Genomic DNA, 22,958 nt, shown 5'->3' with positions numbered 1-22,958 from the left:
CCATCCATTATTGTCGCTTACTGTTTATTGTCACCAGTTGACATCATACTCACCATTGACTGTCACCATCAGCGTTGTCAGTGGACACCATACTGACCTTTAACCATCAGCCATAAACATCAGACATTACCTACCATTGACAGTCTTCATCATCGCCGTCAGTTGACATCATACTACCCATTGACCATCCTCCATCAACATCATACTAACCATTGACCATCCTCCATTGACATCATATTAACCATTGGCCATCCTCCATCGACATCATATTAACCATTGGACATCCTCCATTGACATCTTATTAACCATTGACCATCGCCCATCAACATCACACTAACCATTGACTAGGATTGTCATCACGGAGATCAGTGGACATCATACTAATCATTTACCGTCGTCATCATTCTAGTCGGTTGACATCATTCTAACCGTTGACCTCCATCTGTTGGTATCATACTAACCACTTATCTTCATATGTGGACATCATGCAAACCAATTGACCGTCATCATCATCGTTGTCTGTTGACATCATACTAACCATTGACCGTCATCATCATCGTCGTCTGTTGACATCATGCTAACCATTCACCGTCATCATCATCGTCGTCTGTTGACATCATGCTAACCATTGACCGTCATCATCATCGTCGTCTGTTGACATCATGCTAACCATTCACCGTCATCATCATCGTCGTCTGTTGACATCATGCTAACCATTGACCGTCATCATCATCGTCGTCTGTTGACATCATGCTAACCATTGACCGTCATCATCATCGCCTGTTGACATCATGCTAACCATTCACCGTCATCATCATCGCCGCCTGTTGACATCATGCTAACCATTGACCGTCATCATCATCGCCGCGTCTGTTGACATCATGCTAACCATTGACCGTCATCATCATCGTCGTCTGTTGACATCATGCTAACCATTCACCGTCATCATCATCGTCGTCTGTTGACATCATACTAACCATTGACCGTCATCATCATCGTCGTCTGTTGACATCATGCTAACCATTGACCGTCATCATCATCGTCGTCTGTTGACATCATGCTAACCATTGACCGTCATCATCATCGTCGTCTGTTGACATCATGCTAACCATTCACCGTCATCATCATCGTCGTCTGTTGACATCATACTAACCATTGACCGTCAACATCATGTCAACTATTGACCGTCGTCGTCGTCGTCGTTGGTCGTCGACGTCAACGGTCAACGACGACTACCGATCCCCACGGGCCGTTGATATTGATCAAATATATTTGGATAAGATGGAATCTGAGCCGTCCGATTAGATCCGATCTGATCGGCGAGTCGTATTTATCTCCCCCAAAATTCAAATTTTCTTCCCAGGAATGTAGCCTACAAAGTTCATCAATGTCGATCTACTTCCCAGAATTTCTTGCAGAGATCTTCTAGAGCGATGATCATCTCGGCGATACTCTCCCCGATTCCAGTTCCTCTCCGGCGCGCTCTTTCAGCAAGATCACGGTTTTTTTTAGGTATTTTTTGATTTTATTTTTCAAAAATTTATAGTGATGTTGATGATATCTTGCATTCAGGAATCTCGTCTCCGCGATCGTACGTTTGCCGGCGAGTTCTTGCCATGGCTGAGTCAAGTTCTACCTCGGCGCCGCCGCCTTACCGTTATACTAACCGGCTTTCCGCCGAACACAGCCCGTACTTGCTCCAGCACGCTCACAATCCGGTTCGCTCTTTCTCCTCCTTTCTGTGTGTTCTTTTCAGTCTTAAGAATGGACATGGGAAAGATCCAGAAGTTGGGTCTGTTTCTGTCTCATATTTTCGTTTTTCTTTTGGAGGGATGATTTCTGAATCTGATTTTTTTTACTCATTTTGCTCTTCCGTTGAGTTGCGTTTCAGGAGTTTCTCCTTAAGGTTTTAGAATTGAGGATTGGATTATTTATGACATTCGGGAGTAAGAAGTCAATTAAGAATGATGATTTGTCCTCGTTGAATTTCATGTATTTAAATCTCACTAGCTGGAGTTATGTTTGAAAATAGGAAATGATAGACTCTAATGGTTTGTGTCAGGACACAGTTCTTCAGTTTTGTTTGGGATGGTTTCGGCCTTGCTACTCCATTTTGGAGAAATGATCATTGACCCTGATAATTTTTAACCAGTTTTGTTCCCCATGAATTGCGTTGCGCAGATTCTTCCGTCATATTTCAGACCTCAGGAGTAGATTCAAGAGAATTAGCTTTCTTTCTATCTTTCGGGAGTAATATTTCAATTAGTTATCATCATCATTTTAATTCCGTGTATTTGAATGTACACGAGTTGGAGTTATGTTTGAGTATCCAAAATTGTAAAATTCAATATCACTCATCTCTTACTTTTTGATGTTGGTTTTCGATGCTGATGGGAAGACTGTGGCAAGTGAAATACTATGAAAGCTAATCCAAAATGAATGGATTTTTAAGTATAACTAACGGTTTTACGAAATGAAATAACTATCTTCCGTATTATTTCCAAAATGAATCAATAGTTCTTTGTGAAGAATAAGAGTACAATGTCTTGTTTGGAAGGTTGACTGGTACCCATGGGGGGAAGAAGCTTTCAAGGCAGCTCGTGAAAGAGATGTTCCTATATTTCTATCAAGTCAGCTTCCTTTTTCCCTTTTTTTTTCATATCATAGATTTTTCAATTATTCTCTTCTGGTAATCATAATTCCATCGTTGTTTTTCATATCCGGACCCCAACGGCAGTTGGATACAGCACTTGTCATTGGTCAGTATCGTTGTCATTCCTCTTTTTTTGTTGATTTTCGCGGATTATTTCCTTTGACCATCAGTTAAACAAGATAAAAAACAGTGACATAATTTGTATCTTTGTATAAATGTTTTTCAATAAATGATTTAAAGAACTACCAAAAAGATTGACAAAAAATTAATCTGTCAGTTATTCATCATTATTATTTTTTGAATAACTGGTTATTCATCATTATAAGTGACGGATATATTTTCTGAAAATCATCACCCACTTTCAAAATGAAACGAAGCAAATGAGGATTTTTGTTAATTATAAGAAATACAACTAATTCATTGCTATGACCTAATCCGTCATTCAATGACCTGTCAACTCTCGGACCTCCATTACTTCCTTAAGAAGCCATAGGAATAAGGGAAATATATCCGTTTTCTTGAGGATTTTAATTATACAGTTAAAGCTATAATATCGAGACAATATCCCTCTTTTACTACCTTTAGGTGATCTTCGTATTTGGTGGGCTGCGGTTGATTTTCTTTCTCAGAGTTTGATCATTCGACATTGAAAATACAACACGATATCAGAGACCAGACATTAGAGTTTATAACTTCTTCCGATCTCCTTAAAGATCCAATCAAATAATGTCAATTCGTGAGAGAAAAGCAATCGTTCAATTTACTCAAATAAAAATAAGTAAGACAGTCTCTGCTCTGATACGTATTTCACAAATTGCAATTAGAATTCTTCATAAGGGTGGTAGAAGAACAGTGATTTTTTTTTTGAAATTAAAAGAGGGAAGCCCACCTGAACTACTGAACCAGTAGGGTATACATTTCCCTAGATTGTGTAGCACCGATTCCAGCGACGCAGCCTTCCCCTTAAATATCACCTCGTTGCGGTGAAGCTACAGTGTCCAAAGCATCGCGAGGACCCTTCCCCAGCTCGACCGCCTGCTACCCGCCCTCCTCCTGAGGGACTTCCAGCATGCGTCATAGATGGCATTGTCGTATCAAAGACTTTGCATTGCTGTATCAAAGACTAATAGGTAGAAGAACAGTGATAAAGTATCATAGATGCCGCCAGATAGCATTGTCCTTGCCAGAGAGCTTGCTGGATTGACTGTCCCTCTGCTTGATCTTTGAGAATCTCCTGTGGTCCAGCCTGCTCTCAAGGGTTATTTCCCCAATATTTGTTGAATTGTTGTCGCCCCAATAATAGGGAACTAATCAGGCCTCTTTTCTGACATGTGGCCTCCTCAAGTATCTCTTGGGAAGGTTTGTATCAAAGACTTTGCGCAAGATTGGAGGAGCAGACAGGGGTATGCCCGTCTGACCTATGACGCTGTTACACTTCTTTCTAGGATGTGTGGTTAACGATAGACTTCACATATGCTGTGGTGCTGGAAGAGGAACCCAATTTGGACCAGTCCATCACTCTGCAGCAAGGGAAGTCAGAAAAATAGAAATTTAACGAAAATTAATTGTGTTCATATTACAAGGAAAAGATACTGATAAGAGCGTGGAGTTCTTATTGGGAGAGGATGGGAAAGAAGGAGAAGACTGTGGTAAGATCATCTCCCAGAAAAAAAAAGCAGAGGACCTGGTGGAGTGGATGTTGCCACAGGAAAGAGGAGCGGCAGGGTGGACGCTACCTTGAAGGGGGATACCAGCAAGATGAACATCCCACGGAAGAAAGAGAGAGAGAGACAAATACAACTTTGTTTGCCCTTTCCAAGGGGGCTACATTATTTAAAGGGAAAACAAACATGAGAGGGAAAATCACCAAACTTCCCCTAGCAGGTAAAATGACAGAAAGGCCACTAGTGGATCAAATGACTAATATGCTCCTTGATACGACAGGTCATATCAGATGCAGGCAAAGAATACCTCTGCTAAATTCAGGAAAGGCAACCTGTGACAACAGGGTAGCTGTCTGAGGACGTAGAAGTTCAACCTTACGCAACAGACCAACCAGTCAACCATTCCTGGGGGCAGAGGAGTATGAACTACTCAAAGGGGAGGTGGAAAAGTTGAATAATTCCCTGAGCTCTCTTCATTTTTTAGCGGAGTCAAAGCTTTCTGAGGACTTGTCAAATCAATGCTTCTCATAATTCAGCATGAGTTTTCGTTTCCGGACAACAAAACATATGACACCTAGTTTATATAGGTGTACTGCATACTGACGGCTGGAGGAAAGATCTTACCTGTCCCTGGTGTTGGTCATATTAAGCTTCACCTATTAGGCATGATCGAGTGCATCTTACTTTGTGTCAGGATTGAAGGTCCGTTTTACTTATTCTAAAAACTTGTCAAAGCTGACAGAGAAGTGGATGCAAGAAAAAGAGGAGAAAGCAAGTTTTATTACAGCATCGTAGGTTGGTGGCCCTCATCTGATATGCGTAAGTCTTGGTTTGTTTCTATGTTTGATTCTGTCGACACTGACTTATTGGGATGTGAGGCCTTTCAATTGGCTAAACAAAAACTTATTCATTTAACAATTTAGGTGGGTGGGGTAAATGTCCCCTAAATCACATCCATGATGATGGGGAGCAATGTTATGGCAATGGGGGCACCGTCTTACTGGTGACTCCCTTTTTCGTTTCAAAAAAAAAAAAAAAAAAGATGATGGGGAGCAAGCATTTATCTGTAGATTATCAAAGTGCAGATGATTTGACTTTTTTTTTAATGATATTACATTTGTTTCGAATGGTGATATCTTTGTGTAATAAAACTAGTAACCAGTTTGGAATTTTGGCAAAGCATAAGGAGACATCAGGTGTTGCGTGTTCTGCTATGTCTTGTCGCATGTTTTTTCTCTTTTGTTATGTTACAATTGTACCTAATGGTAACACAACAAAAGAGGTCCAATAATGTTTCACAGAAGGCTAAGTATAAATCAATAAAACGTGATTATTTATTTATTTTTTCTCACTTTGACGGCCAAGCTTCCTCCAGAAACCTCATCTCTGACAGTCGCAAAGAGATTTTGGATCTGAGAGATCGAGGGAAATTCTAATGAAGCATTATACTTTATATTTTACTTGAAAGGATTGATTCATGTATCCTATTATGTGTGTACCCCCAGCAGAATGCGGGAAAAATCGTTAATTTTTCCGAAGCAACACTTTCTGGGGGTATGGCGCACTTATTTGTGACTGTTATTTAAACGAGTCTATTCTGTATAATATATTTCTTTTATTTTGCTAAAACCTAAACCAAGAAGAAAAAGAGACTGGCATCTCTGGTGGGGGCTCAATATTGGACTATTTTTGTTACAAATTTCCAACACATTAGGGCTAAAATTTGATCATCCTGCATCCCTCAACTAGTGTCATATTTGATGAACTTAGCGTTATCTATGAACCAGGAATTCATTGGAAATCATATGAAAATTTCATCAAAATTGAAACATCACATGAGAGTTTTCTGATTCCCAATCTGACCAGCACCAACACAATCAGTGGTACAAATACACATACGATTACTGTTAGTGTGGACTTCTTCCCTATTATGTACTCTCTCTCCTACTTACTCTCCTAGGGTATAAATACCCTCTATGTACCCCTTTGGGTCCGGGATGTCATGATCTTCTTCCTCCTTCAATCTAGGATCTTCTCCTCTCCCTCAACCCTTCTAGGGTTTCACATGGTATCAGAGCCCTTGGGCATCTGAGTATAGGGCTTGACATCACCCTAATCCCGGCGGAACTCCGGTGAACCAAAGCCCTGTTCGAATCTGCAGGAAGGGAAACCCTAACTTCCTGCAGAATCGACCCTGGTTCCACCGACGACCACCGTTTTTGCCGAAGACCGTCTCCCACCGCGGAACCGCCGCCCGAGCCGCCAGATCCGAGCGGACCAGCCGCCCGAGCAGCAGCCCAGCGGACCAGCCGCCCGAGCCGCCAGTTCCGCGCGGACCAGCCGCCCGAGCAGCCGATCCGAGCGGACCAGCCACCCGAGCCGCCAGCCCTGCACGGTCCCGCAGCCCGAGCAGCCGATCCGAGCGGACCAGCCGCCCGAGCCGCCAGACCCGAGAGGACCAGCCGCCCGAGCAGCCAGACCTGCACGGTCCAGCAGCCCGAGCAGCCCCGACCGCGGAACTGCCTGAGCAGCCAGCCCCGAGCGGACCCCTGACAGTCAACTGCCTGCCTGATGGCGGACGACAGTGTTGACCCTCCCGTCTCCGGCAATGCCAGCACCACAGTGGCCCCGCTAGTGCCGACGCCTGCTAGTGATTTTTCCGACGCTGATTTTCAGCGGGAACCGCTGTCGCACAAGGTGGTCCATCCTCTCCCGATGGTCCCGGAGTCGACCCTTCTCCGCGGCCCGAACATCCTTAACTGGCGTCGGTACATCGAGACCACCCTCAAGGCGCGCCAATTGTTCAAACACTGCATAGCCGGACCGCTACCGCCGACCCATCCACACTTCGCGGCATGGGAAGCCGAGGAAAATTTTATCATGGGCTGGCTGTACATTCACACTCTTGCTCCCGAGTTCCGTGACAAGTTCCCGCACCGGACGACTGTGAAGGGTTTTTGGGACCAGGCCGCTGCCTACTGTGGCCGTGATGGCGACAACTGGCGCCTGTTTAGCCTTGTCCAGCGCGCCCAAAACCTCCGTCAAGGCCAATTGTCCATTTCGGACTATGCCTTGGCCCACAAGAAGCTGTGGGAGGAAGTTGACTACTACCTGCCAACGGATGACCCGGCTTCCGTGTCCTATCAGAATACACTCCGCATCCGGCTCCTGGGATTCCTAAACGGCCTCAACAAAGAATACGATGACATTCGTCGTCGCGCCCTCCATCGACGCGAAGGACTCCCTTCAATCGATGATCTCGTCAAGGAACTCCAGGAGGAGGAAAGTCACTTCCAGCTGCAGCAGGCTTCCGTCGAGCCCTCTCCCGACTCGACGGCTCTTCTCACTCGGCCATCGACTTCCTCCTCCACTTCCTCTTCCGCCTCTACTTCCGATCCGCCGGCCTCCGCAGTGGTATGCAACTACTGCAACAAGCCCGGCCACCGCAGTCGTTTCTGCCGGCGTCGCAAGTTAGATAACGAGAAGAAGAAGGCAGCCGACCCGAAGGCCATGGTCGCAGCCACTCCGTCCTCCACGTCACCCATGGATCAGCTTCAGGCTGATGTGGCCCTTCTCCGCGAGCAGCTGGCCGCCATGCAGTCCCAGTCTTCCGCCCATTTTGGCGGTTTCGGTGCGTACTCCTCTCCGGTGTCTGATCAGTGGTACTGTGGTCATACGGCTCTCCACTCACCTCTGGTCTCGGATACAACCTGGGTGCTTGATTCGGGGGCTACCGATCACATGACCCCGTTCAACGACCGGTTTGTATCCTACGAGAGGCATAGTGGGAGTCGTACGGTTCTCACGGCCGGTGGTGGACGTCTCCGCGTGGCTGGTATCGGGGCAGTCTATGTTGACGGCCTCGGTGTTGTCCGCAACGTCCTTCACGTCCCCGACCTGCGAGCCGTCCTCATGTCACCGCAGCGTCTGGTTGATTCAGTTTTTTGTTCGTTTCACCTCCAACCTGACGGCATGTTCCTTTCTGACAAGGGGGGGCGGACTACAGCCATTAGACGCGAGAATGGGCTGCTGCTGTTGGACGATGGGGGCCGCTCGCAGTGCTTCTTGGTACCTCGTAGCCTCCGTCCGGTTGACGAGCAGCGCCGTGCACGGCTCCAGTTGGCTCATCAGCGCCTGGGTCATCCTCCGTTTTCCACTTTGAAGCGTTTATTTCCGTCGTTGTGTACTGGACTAGACCTACAGACCGTTGTTTGCGAAGCTTGTCAGTTGGCCAAGCATCGACGATCCACGTTTTCTCCGTCTGTGTCCCACAGCTCGACGCCGTTTTTCCGCGTTCATAGTGATGTTTGGGGACCGGCCCCACAGGCGAGCCTAAAGGGCCATCGCTATTTTTTGATTCTCGTCGATGAGGCGACCCGCTACACGTGGACCTACCTGCTGGCGGCGAAATCTGAGGTTCCTGCCTCCGTCCGTCACTTCTGTGCCGTCGTCCAGACTCAGTTCGGCCGCGGCATTCAGCGATTCCGGTCCGACAACGCCCGCGATTTCGTCAATGCCGATCTCGCCTCCTACTTTGCCGAACGGGGTATTCTTCATGAATCCTCGTGTGTGGCGACCCCGGAGCAGAACGGCATGGCTGAGCGTCGCATTGGCTATGTCACCTCCACGGCCCGGACACTTGCTGAACTACCAGGTACCCTGGTCGTATTGGGGTGATGCGGTGTTAACGAGCACGCAACTCGTCAACCGCATTCCCTCCGATATCTTGGGGTTCCACAGTCCCCTTGATCGGATGATTGAGGCCTTCCCCGGCGTGCCTCTTCGGACCGGCCTGCTCCCTCGCGTCTTCGGCTGCACTGCCTATGTGCATGACACGTCTCCTTCCCGCACGAAGCTCGACGCTCGTGCCCTCCGGTGCGTGTTTGTGGGTTATGCCTCCCTTCAAAAAGGCTACCGGTGTTATCACCCACCTTCTCGGAGGTATTTCATCTCGGCAAACGTCACCTTTGCCGAACATGAGTCCTATTTCGGTGACCCCTCATCCCGCCTCTCGTTGGATGAGGCTCTTGCGGCTCCCCACTTAGAGCCGTTTCCTATTGCGGGGCCCACTGCTCCCTTGCCCTCCTCCATTGTTTCTCCCCCACTTGATCGGCCTTCCATTCCAGTGGCTTCTTCTCCACGGGGTCGCCGGAGCACTCCTCCACTTCCCTTGCCCTTCCGGCATCCTTGCCACCTCGCCACCCCGTTAGCGGTTCCGCCACTACCGCCGACACCTCCTCCCCGCGGCTCCCCTCTCCCCCGGTGTGTCGTCACCCACACCTCTTCGGGAGTCGCCCTCTCTCCCTCCTGCGGATTCTTCTCCATTCCCCGAGGAGTCTCCGTCTCCACTCGCTTCCGCTCTACCATCGGACGATCCTTCCCTGTCTCCCGATGATGACGATCAGTTGGGATGGCCTATCGCCTCTTCGGAAGGGGGTACGCGAGTGCACCCGCACTCGCGCTATCCCCTGTCCCACTATATCTCCTTCGACCGGCTGAGTACTTCCTACCGGCTGTTTCTCACTCGCATCGAGTCGGACCCCATTCCACGCCGCCCTAGCCGATGCTATCGCTTCTCCTCATTGGAAAGCGGCGATGGGCAGGAGATGCAGTCCCTGCTCAAGAACCACACTTGGGATGTTGTCCCACCTCCTGGCAAGCGGGCGGTGGGTTGCAAGTGGATTCACACCAAGAAACATCATGCTGATGGCACCCTCGAGCGCTACAAGTCGCGTCTCGTGGCCCGAGGGTTCACTCGGTCCTACGGCGTGGACTACCGAGACATTCTCACCCGTGGCGAAGATGGACACCGTCCGTCTCATCTTGGCAGTGGCTGCTCACTTCCACTGGGGTATCCGACAGTTCGACGTGAAGAACGCTTTTCTCCATGGCGACTTGACGGAAGAAGTTTACATGCAGCCACCTCCGGGGTATGCCCTCGGCCCTCCTGGCACCGTCTGCCGACTGCGGAAGTCTCTTTATGGACTCAAGCAGTCTCCGCGGATGTGGTTCGGACGGTTCTCTTCCGTGATGAAGACCGAGGGCTACACCCAGAGCAACGGCGATGCGTCGCTGTTCTTCCGCCATTCTCCCGCCGGCGTCTCCATCCTGGCTGTATATGTTGACGATATTCTTATCACCGGCTCCGATTCTGCAGAGGCGACTCGCCTTGGTATTGCTCTGGCCAAGGAGTTCGAGGTTAAGGCCCTTGGGCCTCTCCGCTACTTCCTCGGCCTTGAGGTGGCATACGCCCCCCGGGGCATCTTTGTGTCTCAGCAGAAGTACGCCGTTGACTTGCTGGCCCTTGCGGGCATGACGGAGTGTGCGCCAGTGAGTACTCCCATTGACCCAAACGTGAAGTTGGGTGCAGGGGACGACTCGCCTGTGGTGAATTCCTTCCAGTATCAGCAGCTGGTGGGGAAACTCCTCTATTTGACGCACACCAGACCGGATATCAGCTTCGCCGTCAATCTTCTCAGCCAGTTTATGCACTCACCGCGGGAGATCCATCGCCAGGCAGCATATCGGGTACTTGCGTACCTTAAAGGTTGCCCCGGGAAGGGATTGCTCTTCCCACGGAGTACGGATCGGACAGTGAAGGTGTACACCGACGCTGATTTCGCCGGTTCGATTGTGGATTATCGCTCCACGACTGGGTACTGCATTTTTCTGTTTGGCAGTCTTGTCACGTGGAAGAGCAGCAAGCAGGACAAGGTGTCCCGCTCCAGTGCTGAAGCCGAGTACCGGGCACTCGCCGATGGGGCCTCTGAGGGCCAATGGATCTACGGCATTCTCCATGACCTTCGGGTGGAGTACTCCGGCCCGATCCATTTCTACTGCGACAACAAGTCGGCGATTGCGTTGGCCCAGAACCCTGGCCAGCAGGGAAAGATCAAGCACATGGAGCGCAACCGCTACTTCTTCAAGGAGCGGATGGACGAAGGCATCTTCGACCTTGACTTTGTTGCCTCCGCGGATCAAGCCGCGGATGTCCTCACCAAAGGACTGTCCCGGCCCCTGCTTCAACGTGCGGTGTCCAAGCTCGGCATGGACGACATCCATACTTCGCTTGCGGGGGGGTGTTAGTGTGGACTTCTTCCCTATTATGTACTCTCTCTCCTACTTACTCTCCTAGGGTATAAATACCCTCTATGTACCCCTTTGGGTCCGGGATGTCATGATCTTCTTCCTCCTTCAATCTAGGATCTTCTCCTCTCCCTCAACCCTTCTAGGGTTTCACAATTACAAAGAGCCGAGGTCATTCAGAATTTTTATTTATTGAAATTTGAGCTGAACCTCCTGAGAACAAAGGCTAGAAGTTGAAAATGATTGCATTCTGACCACAAAAACTTGTATTTGATTTTCCTTTATCATCAGCTTAGTCATTGTAAGGACCTGGCAAAATGAAGAAACGAAAGAAGGCTGTTGACTGATGCAAACCTCAACCCTTATGAAGGGTTTTCTGTTATTTCTGTCAATTAGAGCTGCCACTTTGGTCTTTTATCTTTTTCTCATGAAAACATTTGAGGGACAGTCATCTGACAGAACAGTGACCACCCCACTACACAATAGGTCGGTTCATGTCTTACCTAAAACATATCACCCTCTCCCCCTTCCATATCCGTCCCCAGGGAACCATGCCGCCTTAAGTCCCTCAAAATCCTGATCCTCCTGTCTGTAGATGCCGTCCTGCCCTGAAATATCACCTCCTTCCTATGCAGCCAACTTTCCCATAGTGTCATCTGTACCCGACCAACCTTTTCATTCCTTTGGCACCAGCCCTGTCACATTGAATTCCAGAAAGACTCCTCTGAGGTCACTTCCACCCATGCGATTCCTTTGACTGACCCAAATCGTACGAGCAAATGGGCACTCGAAATATATGTGATTACAATCTTCTTCCCTTTCTGAACATAACTCACATTCCGCTGATGTCTCTGGGTATAGCCTTTTGTGAAAGGGGAAGGGGGGGGGGTCATCAATCTTCGCTGAAGTTGCAGCCAACAGAAAATTTGTAACCTTCAGTGGGATTTTTTGTCGCCAAATGAATCGACAGTCCTTAAAGATCGAGAAAAGGGTATTGGTCCATTCCCAGCCATCGTGATCTTCGTACCGGGATCTTATTGGCACTTTGGTCTTTTATCATTGGGTAGTTTTTCCCTTTCGATGTCTGTAGCCCTCCCCGTAGGAGGGAGGTACACTTACCGTCGTATCTAGGATTAGTTTTGTCATTTCAGCCCATAGGGGAATTTTAATCATTTTCCACTGTGCTAAGAGGTATTATCAAAGTCCTTAGGTTCTCTTATCTTCTCTCTAGTCTGATATTTGGCTGATCTCTCTTCTCTCTCCACTGATGATCTTCCTCGCACTCTCCCCCTTCCCCTGAGTTCTGGCAATCATCTTTCTGTCGGTTCTCCTCCTCTGCCCCTATCTTCCAGAGAACTCTTGGGTTGAATTTGATTGGTCAGTTGATCTTCTCTCCCGAAGTCTCCCTATCTCCCTCAGCGATTCCCTCTCCTGCAATCATCTCCCAATCACCAAATGTTCACCCTGCTCCCTCTGGAGTAATCCCGTGTCTATCTCTTGATCAATCATCTCTCCCTTCATCTCAGATGCCTTCTGTTGAGGATGCATGATTGTCCACTATCTTACCAGAGTATGGATCCGTTTCTATTACGGACATTCACGGAATGATTTCCAAAGTCAGTTGTGTGATTATCTCCTATATAGAATGCACAAAAATCCATACACAGCTTGTGAGGCAGTTCTTGAACTACCTATTTGTAAATTTAGAGAGAATGGGATGCGAGGTGGTAGAATGAGAGAGGGGAACACAGGAAAAATGGGGCCAAAAAACTAGCTCCTTTATTTCTTCACACCAGGCCCTTTTATACAAAAAACACAGAGGAGAGAGAGTGCTCCCAATGGTCATATTTTCTGACCGTTGGGACTTGTTACATCCAGCTGTTTTTTCTCAGCTGGATGTCCAACGGTCAGTTTTTCTGACCGTTGGAGACTGGGCCTGATGCTAATCAGGCCCAGTAAATATTAGGTCCTTATTGGACCTAATATTAAGCACTATTGGGCTCCTCACTATTGGGCCCTTAATGGGCCCTTAGTGGGCTCTTATTGGGCCCTTAATGGGCCCAACTTGGTTAGCCTTAATTCTAGTTAGTATTCCATTAATTCCCTAGAGTTACTCTATTACATTTACATGGCCTTTGGCCCATAAGATAGTATGAATTGCCCATAATTGGGCTCTGATGATCTAACACTATTATTTCTTTTGTTCTCATCTCTTGTGAGTCTTATAATAGTGAATAAGCACCCTTATTATCGACTTTACGTATTATCACAGTGGTAGGCTCTTGTGTTTTCAGAGCTAGGTTCCTGTCCTGGGATTTTTGTGTTCTAGCAGAAAGAGACAGTTATCTGTTTTGGGCCTTTTGTGCATTGGACGTAAAGGCTCTCCTTTCCCTATAGATATGAAAGATGAGAACATGGAATGTGAGCAGTTAAATTGATTTATTTTTTTTAACCTCTTGGTTCCAGGGTGGCAGGCTGTTCCAGCCGCCCTGCCTCTATCTCCTTATTGTGTTTTCCAGCATGGCATTGAAGCAGACATTGAGGGGGAAAGTTGAAGACAACATCCTGGCAGAGTTAAGAAATGAAATAGTTACTCTTGCTACCAGCCATATCATTTAGCACGGATGGAGGCAGCCGAATCTTAACAGTTTCTTAATTCTTTTTAGAATACCCTAAAGTGGATCCGTTTATTGGCAAACTGATCTACACAAAGAGTTAGAAGTGGGCCTTGGGCATTTAGCTTTTGTAACCTGTATTTAAGTGGGCTTTATGCATAATGAAGGATGATGCCTTTCTTTTGAGGTAGTCACCTCTTTGCATGAGCCACATCTTAGATTGCTCTGTATGGAAGCTCTATTCACAAGTCCCAAAAGATATTTACATACCTGATCTACACAAAGCTCTATTCAAACTACAGAGCATTAAGAAGAATACTCCCCGTCTTTCAACATGACGGTAATAAGGCTAAATTAGCTTTCCGATACCCCCTAAGCTGGAGTCAGGTATGTAAATATCTTTCCGATTCGCGTGTTGCTTAGAATGCTGAACGCTACGCATGATCGCCATTTATTTTATAAGTGGCCAGTTATATTATCGCATTGCATTATAACTTAGCTGGTATGATATTTAACTTGTAGCTTAATCTTCCAATGGTAAGAACGTAGTATCTTAGACCCAGTAAAATTACAACAAAAGGAAAAATCACCACGCATCATGGAAAGATAAACAAATTAGCGATCCTTAAACACAATAAACTAAAGTACTTCCAAATTCGTAATCCTTTGATTACTATGAGGAGATCTTCCTTAATAAGGCTAAATTCTGCCCCAAACTTGTGTTTCAGGTGTCATGTGATGGAGGTAGAGTCATTTGAAAATGAAGAGGTTGCCAAAATACTGAATGATGCGTTCGTCAGCATTAAGGTGTTTATCTAATATACCATAGAAATGATATTCTTCTAATGTATGTGGATATTTGGATTGCTGTCTAGACAGGAAAAGTTGTAGTTTCTGTGGAGTAAAAATTTGAAGAAAATTTCACATTGATACAATGGATCTCTTCTGACTCCTCTGAGTGTTACAGGTGGATCGCGAAGAACGACCTGATGTGGATAAGGTGACTTTATTTAACTAATTTGTCAACAGTTTTCTGAATATTAAATTAGCCGACTTATAATTTAAAGTGAGAAAAACAGTCGTTGTAGATTCTATGTATGCTTCAGGGAGATAACTGTGAACTAACTAATTTGATTCATGCATGTTGTTGCAGGTCTACATGACGTATGTTCAAGCTATGTATGGTGGAGGGGGATGGCCGTTGAGTGTTTTCCTCTCTCCTAATCTGAAGCCTTTCATGGGAGGAACATATTTCCCTCCTGATGATAAATACGGAAGGCCAGGATTCAAGACAATTCTCAGGTGGGTGAATCTTTTGAGATCATGGGGTAGACAGCGTGAAATATAATAAATATATGTGTTAATTCAGGAAGGTGAAGGATGTATGGGACACGAAGAAGGATACGCTTGAAGAAGGAGGATCCCATGCAATTGAACAGCTCTCTGAGGCGTTGTCTGCAACATCTGTCTCTCGCAGACTATCAGAGGAGGTTTTAAATTGCTCCCTGAAAAATTGTTATGAGCAGGTACGTTCCAATTGTGGCGTCCTTCTATTTTTCAATTTTTAGTTACTGAGTGGTATTTATGATAAAAATATTTGTTTTTACACTGCTCAGTAATCCTGTTACTCTTTGCGTGTAGTGTCAGATATTTCCTGGATTCTAAGTTTATAGCCTTGACTATCGTCTTTTGAGGAAAACCAGAAAGATCTAGAAAGTATTTGCATTTTAAGTACTAAACCAACTCTTTTTTGATAAGTTATTGCCGTATTGATAAAAATATTAAAATTCCATTGATTGGATTTTCCCAAGAACTACTTAAGTCCACCCAAAAGACGGTCATCGTTTCATCCACATTGCATTTGGGTTGAAGAAGTGATTGAATTTTTTCTTTTATCTTTTGGAATATCTCTTGTTTGTATCAGGTCAAGTGGAGAGCATTTATTTTCTTCTCTTGAAAAATAAAGTTTTATTTGATCTAATTTTTACATCTTTACTTACTCAACTGGAGCATTGGTCTTACTTTTAGCTTGCAGAAAGCTACGATCCAAAATTTGGTGGATTTGGATCCGCCCCAAAGTTTCCTAGACCAGTTGAAATTCACCTGATGCTTTATTGGGCTAGAAAGATGAAGGAAATTGGGAAGGAAAGTGAAGCGATTGAGGCAGAGGGTATGGCTGCTCATACCCTTAAATGCATGGCTAGAGGTGGTATTCATGATCACATTGGTGGTGGATTTCATAGGTACAGTGTCGATGAATGCTGGCATGGTGAGTTTATTCAAGTTTCTTCTACCACTTTTTCAAAGTTTATTGTCATTGGTGCCCTGTAAAAACTTTCCTAACATAGGACATGATCCATGCCATTCCATATAAGTTCTCTGTTCCATTCGTCTTCATCCCTGTTGATCTGAGTACATGCTTTGGCTAAAACCCTCTAGGTTTCACTCCACTCTATCTGCCTTAAATAAGCAGCTTGGTGATTCTAGAACTACACAAAATACCCTACTTAAGACAAAATACCCTACTTTAAACTGCATTCTCAACCTGTCATTTAATAGTTCCATGAGCTCGTTGGTAAAATTCTATCCTGTACTTTGGCGGAAGTTCATCTGAGGAAAAGGGAGTCTGGTTAAATATACTTCATAGTCGTACTATCAAGAAATAATTTATCAGAAAAGTTCAATTTTGGAAAGAATATTAAATACGCTAAATCTGTTGTCACTAGAGGTTCAAGAATAGGACAGTATAAAATACTATCGAGAAAATAGATATCTTGATATACCATTCAAAGTTTTGTTAGAAGACTCTTGCATTATTTTCCTCAAACGTCAGAGTTGTGTTTGTTTCTCGATCCCTTCTCGCCTCGCCATCATCCCTCTCTTTGGCCCCTTCCTGAAAGGTTGGCAACGATAGCCTCGTTGTCCTTGGTCCCTTCCCTTGGACTGCCTACGATTACCAACCTCCCTGTGATCATCTGACTGGTTCTTCAGCTAGCTTCCTCTGGGTTGATCCCTACCTCGTTCCAGATCAATTCTTCCATCCCTGTCTTGCAATTCCCTATCTTTTGATGTTTGAAAAGATTCCATTGATATAATCTTTAGGGTTCTATCATCCTGTTGCTTTTCAATTGAATGGAGTTTGGGTGTAATTTCAACTTATTCTATCCTGCAGTTCCACATTTTGAGAAGATGCTTTACGATCAAGGTCAACTCGCTAATGCTTATCTGGATGCGTTCTCTGTAACAAAGGATAAGTTTTATTCCACTATGGTTCGGGATATTCTTGATTATCTGAGAAGAGATATCATCGGGCTGGATGGAGAAATTTATTCAGCTGAGGATGCAGATAGTGCTGAATATGCAGGCGCTCAAAGGAAAAAAGAAGGAGCATTCTACGTTTGGACGAGTGAGGAGGTTATATTCTTTCATAAAACTTTCGATAACTTTTTTTGAGAGATGTTTCAATTTAATGAACTTATATTAGAGAATAAAAGAATTTTTAGATCACACAGATGAAGGCTGACAGAAATCATTACCCAACTGAGAAATGAGATTGATCCTCCTGTAGAAAAACAAAAATTAAACTCATTTTCACTTTATTTTTTGGCTAATTATGGTACCGGTATCAGAGCCCCAGCCCGGTACTGCCGCTGTATTACTTTTTGTTTTCTTCTGTCCTATTCTCTTCGATCTCTATCTGTTCTCATTCTGACATGATTGTTGGGAACTTCACTGTAGCGGACTCTACAGAATATTCTGACTTGATTCTGTTCTCATCTCTATCACAACTCATCATTGTCCCTTGTGGTCTTAATAAGTAAAATAGAGGAAGTGACGTGAGAACAATGACGTGTTCTCATTGTCATCGTCACTCCATTGAAAACAGTTGATGAGGACGATGGCAAGTCATCATCTGTCCACGGTGGCAATGAACTCCGAGTGTCATCCTCATTCCAGTGAAAGCAATTGATGAGGACGATTGCAAGTCATTACCTGTCCACAGTGATGATGAACTCTGATTGTTTTAGTTAAGTCAACTTCTTTTGTTACCTCGATTTATAGTAACTCATTTTTTATAGGTAGAGAAAACCGTTGGAGAAGGGGCAGACCTGTTCAAGGAGCATTATTATATCAAAGACTCAGGGAATTGTGATCTCTCAAAAATGAGTGACCCTCATGATGAATTCAACGGGAAAAATGTGCTTATAGAGAGAAAAGAAATGTCTTCAAGAGCTTCTAAAGTGGGCTTGGCTGTGGACGAGTATGCGGCTGGTCTTGGGGCATGGAGGAAAAAACTGTTTGACGCCCGTTTAAGAAGACCAAAGCCACATTTGGATGATAAGGTAGCTTTCAAAGTTGGGTATTATTTTCTTGAAAATTTTCAAATTTCTTTTTTTCTACTTTTCAGGTTATTGTTTCATGGAACGGACTGGCAATATCTGCTTTTGCAAGAGCTTCCAAAGTTATTAAGAATGAAGGTGGAGAAGCGTTTTACTTCCCTGTCGTTGGATGCAACGTAAGTTTACAAACTTTTGCTTGTATTTGATCCCTAAAAACTATGATTCCCTGCTCTGGAACTGTAGGCGTAAACTTTTTTGCTAACATCAAAGACAACATTTCCAGGCGGACGTTGCAAAAAATGACTTTGATCGCTTTTACCATTGTCATCATCATCCGGCAGTTGATGACAATTCGCTGTAGTCATCATCTTCTTTTTGTTTGAAAGGAATCATCATCCTGTTTTGAAAAGCCATCCTCATCATCACTGTAATCATCCATCAGCCATCATCATCATCCATCAGTTGATGATAAGGCAATACCTTCATCGTCATCTGGTTTCCAAGAGCCATCATCGTCATCGTCATTCTCATTCATCAGCTGATGGCAAGTCGATATCGTCAACTCATCTGGTTTTCACAAGGCATCATCATCGTCCATTGTTTCCATGCTAAGATAAGATCATTTAATGACCTCATCATCATCCATCTGTTGAATCCATCATCAGTCATTGCCATTCGTCCAAGTGAAATAATATTGGATGACAACGATAATGACAAATCCTGATTTCGTCGTCGTCCTCAACCTTTCCAGAGATAGCATCGGAGTTACAAATATTGTAACGTCTGTCGGAAATCAGCTATTCCAATTTAATTCCAACTGCTAATATCTACAGTCACCATTGAACTAATTTTTCTGCCGTTCGCAGCCAAGTGAGTATCTGGATACTGCAGAAAGGGCAGCATCTTTCATCAGGACACAACTATACAACGAGAAATCACATAGACTAACCCACAGCTTCAGAAACGGCCCATCAAAAGCTCCAGGATTTCTGGACGATTATGCATTTCTTATAGCTGGGTTGCTGGATCTTTATGAATTTGGGGGCAACATAAAGTGGCTTAAATGGGCCGTCGACCTTCAGGCTACTCAGGTACGAAGATGATCATCCAGTTCATTTTATGATGATCATTGAGTTCATCATATGATGATCATTTAGTTCATTGTATGATGATCATTTTGTTCATTGTATGATGATCATTTAATTCATCTCATGATGACCCAGTTATCATTTTCTCGACCTATTCTCAGGATGAACTCTTCTTAGACACAGAAGGAGGAGCATACTTCAACACCGGGGGGGAAGACCCATCTGTCCTTCTACGAGTAAAAGAGGATTACGACGGGGCAGAGCCCTCTGGAAACTCTGTATCAGCAATAAATCTCATAAGATTCTCCTCTCTTTTCTCGAATAGCAAGTCTGATGAATATCACCAAAAAGCCGAGCACCTGATGGTCAGTTCAACGTTTTTGATTTGAAATCTATCACGAAGCTTTAAATTCATAATTCGTGTTTCATCCTTGCCATAAATTTGATTTTAAGTTTCTTTTTGAACTTCCAAAGCGAAAAGATTCATCTTTGTGTTTCCTGGTTGCCACAAATTTGATTTTTTGTTTAACTTCCAAAGCCAAAATCTTAGTCTCTCTGTTTCATCGTTGCCCTAACTAAATTTATTTTAATTTTCCTTTTCGAAATTCCAAAGAAAAACGTTTTTTTTGTGTCTAACCCTTGTCATAAGTTTGCTTTAATTTTCTAAAAAAGGTTCAAAAGCAAAATCTGAATCGTTGTATTTCTTCGTCACCATAATTTGAATTTTAATTTTATGTTTAGACTTCCACATCAAAATTCCTTTTTCTTTGAATTTCGTCGGTGCCATAAATTAGATAATAATTCTCCTTTTCGAACTTCCAATACAAAAATTTTAATCTGTGTTTCAGCATTGCCTAACAAATCTTTTTTGATGTGAAAAAATGAGGGGTAGGTCAACCAAGATCGGTGATCCTCCCTGTGTGATTAATTTAAAATTCAAAATTCATTTAAATTATTTTGTAGGCGGTATTTGAGGATAGGTTGAAGGAACGTAGCATTGCCCTGCCATTAATGTGCTGCGCAGCGGATATGCTTGCCGTCTCGTCACAGAAACAGGTTGTGATTGCCGGCAGTAATGCCTCCGCCGAATTCCAAGATATGATCTCCACCATTTTCTCATCATACGACCCAAACAGGAGGGTAAGCTTGTCATTTCACTCTTTTTTCATCCTACATTTATATTTTCCTACATTTTCAGTTTCACATTCCTCGACCAAATGTGATGATGAGAAAGGAGTGCTCAGTTTGTTACATCTAGAGAGAGAAAAGTGAGGTTCCCACCATACAATCTAGCAGGAGAGAGAAATAAACCCTACTTAGATATAGCATCAGAGACAACTCCCCTCATAGCTGCTATTAGAGAGAAAGAGATGCTGAGACTGAAATCTAGAGAGAGAAAGAGAGATTTTCCTTCCCTTGACTCATCTTGAGAGAAAGAGCTCACCCTTTAAGATGATCAGAGAGAAAGTGGTGTTGACCTTGGTATTATAGTGCAGGGACGCGGACGGAACGATTTTTTCATCCCGGGAGGAAAAAATCGTCCCGTCCGAGGATAAGGACGAATTTTGCGACGAAAATTCGTGCCGGGGCTCTTGAACGGGACGGTTTTCATCCCGTGGGATGAAAAAACCGTCCGTCCAGAGGTCTTGGACGATGGCCGGACAAATCTGGATGGAAAACCACCGGATTCACGCCCAACGGTTGAGATGTTGCCACGTGGCCTCGCAATGACAACTTGCATCAAGGTCCCTGTATTTTTTCGTCCACCGCTCAGAATTAATTGTACATAAGTCCATTTGCATTCTCTCTCTTCCATATTTCCCTTAAAAAACTTAGAAAAATCTATATTAATATATTAAAAATATAAAATGGGTTTTTACGTCCGGGAAAAATTTCGGGACGAAAATTAGTCCCAGGAGGACTGGACGAGACGAAAAACCATCCCGGTATGACTGGAAGGGACGGTTTTTTTATCGTTGGACGAAAAACTGTCCCATCCTTCGTCCCTGAACTTACTCTGGACGTCAGACAGGGCAAAATTCGCCCCGTCCCGTCCATCGTCCACGTCCCGGACGATCCGGAACTATACTCGCTATAGCTCAAATGTAATGGCAAAGGAGTGCACAGCTTGTTACATCTAGAGAGAGAAAAGTGAGGTTCCCACGATGCAATCTAGCAGGAGAGAGAAATAAACCCCACTTTGATATAACTCCAGAGACAAATCCCCTCACAGCTGCTATTTAGAGAGAGAGAGGAATGCCGAGACTGAAATCTAGAGAGAGAAAGAGAGATTTTCCTTCCCTTGCCTCAAGATGATGAGAGAGAAAGTGGTGTTGACCTTGGTATATTATTATTGAGAGAGTTCATCTCTCTTTATCTATTTTAGGTGATACAAATTGACCCCAACAACAAAGAAGAAATGGAATTCTGGGAAGAAGTCAACTCAAGCATCGCCGCCATGGCGAAGAGCAGCCTACTCGTCCATCGACCCGTTGTCGCTCATGTCTGTGAAAACTTCGTCTGCAGAGCGCCCGTCAGCTCTCCGCAAGCTCTTCATGACCTACTAAACTAAATATATATATATATATATCTTGGCTTGCCAAAGTGGATACCACGAGAAGGGAACTCCGAAGTTAAGCGTGCTGTGGTGAGAGGAATTCTGGACATACGTCTGCCGGGGGAGTATGTCGACAGGCCAAAAAGATTTGGAAAAAAAGGTATATCACGCGTTGTGTTAATACCACTTTGTGTGTAAAAAATTTATGGGACAAAATAAAATCTTAAAAGGAACTTAGAAGAGTTTTTTTAAGAAAAAACAGTCCTCCAGCAGCCATCTCTCTCTCTCTCTCTCTCTCTCTCTCTCTCTCTCTTGCTCTCTTCCTCTTTAGGTCCCCTGTCTCTCTCTCTAGCTCTCTCTGTCTCTCTCGGTGTCTTTCTTACTCTCCCCCCTCTCTCTTGCTCTCTCACTCTGTCTCTCTTGCTCTCTCTTCTCTCACTCGCTCACACACTCTCTTGCGCTCTCCTCTCACTGTCTCTCTTTCTCTCTCACTCAATCACTCTCTCTCTCTTACTCGGTCTCTCTTGCTCTCTCTCTCACTCTATGTCTCTCTTGCTCTGTCTTTCACTCATTACTCTCTCTCTTACTCTATGTCTCTCTTGCTATGTCTTTCACTCACTACTCTCTTTCTTACTCTATGTCTCTCTTGCTATGTCTTTCACTCACTACTCTCTCTCTTACTCTATGTCTCTATTGCTCTCTCTTTCACTCACTCCTCTCTCTTACTCTGTCTCTCATGCTCTCTTCCTTTCTCCCACTCCCTCTCTTTTATCTGTCTCTCTTGCTCTCTCTCCCTCATTCCCTCTCTCTCCCTCTTACTCTGTCTCTCTCCCCTGCTCTCTCCTTCTCTTACTCTATCTCTCCCTCTTACTCTGTCTCTCTCCCCTGCTCTCTCCTTCTCTTACTCTATCTCTCCCTCTCTCCGGCTCTCTCCCTCTCTCTCTCTCCTGCTCTC

The 22,958-nt window shown here is 44.8% G+C and overlaps 1 protein-coding gene across 2 annotated transcripts; it reads left to right on the top strand.

Moving 5' to 3' along the window:
- The first annotated feature begins 1,351 nt into the window (after positions 1 to 1,351).
- On the top strand, positions 1,352 to 22,271 carry LOC144714123 (catalytics). 2 transcript variants are annotated; one of them, XM_078588808.1, is made up of 16 exons: positions 1,352 to 1,512; positions 1,573 to 1,718; positions 2,558 to 2,630; positions 2,738 to 2,759; positions 14,747 to 14,825; positions 14,986 to 15,018; positions 15,172 to 15,320; positions 15,388 to 15,544; positions 16,047 to 16,287; positions 17,191 to 17,432; positions 18,098 to 18,361; positions 18,427 to 18,534; positions 19,225 to 19,449; positions 19,608 to 19,811; positions 20,410 to 20,586; positions 21,833 to 22,271. In XM_078588808.1, the coding sequence occupies exons 1-16, from the start codon at positions 1,434 to 1,436 to the stop codon at positions 22,016 to 22,018; spliced, it is 2,385 nt and encodes a 794-aa protein (XP_078444934.1). In that variant the 5' UTR covers positions 1,352 to 1,433; the 3' UTR covers positions 22,019 to 22,271. The 2 variants fall into 2 exon arrangements, with proteins under 2 accessions (XP_078444934.1, XP_078444935.1); XM_078588809.1 differs by having other exon boundaries at positions 1,368 to 1,501.
- The last annotated feature ends 687 nt before the right edge of the window (positions 22,272 to 22,958 follow it).

Source organism: Wolffia australiana, chromosome 17, assembly GCF_029677425.1.
Source record: "Wolffia australiana isolate 7733 chromosome 17, ASM2967742v1".
Taxonomy (NCBI): domain Eukaryota; kingdom Viridiplantae; phylum Streptophyta; class Magnoliopsida; order Alismatales; family Araceae; genus Wolffia; species Wolffia australiana.
The sequence above is the reverse complement of the archived record's forward strand: the minus strand, read 5'-3'. Positions and strand labels throughout refer to the sequence as shown.

Bases quoted from the DNA above. Each gene is read 5' to 3' on its own strand.
- LOC144714123 (XM_078588808.1), top strand. From the start codon at position 1,434: ATGATCATCTCGGCGATACTCTCCCCGATTCCAGTTCCTCTCCGGCGC. The intron at 1,513-1,572 runs GTATTTTTTGAT...TCTTGCATTCAG, and splicing joins AAGATCACGGTTTTTTTTAG to GAATCTCGTCTCCGCGATCG. The intron at 19,450-19,607 runs GTACGAAGATGA...ACCTATTCTCAG, and splicing joins TCGACCTTCAGGCTACTCAG to GATGAACTCTTCTTAGACAC.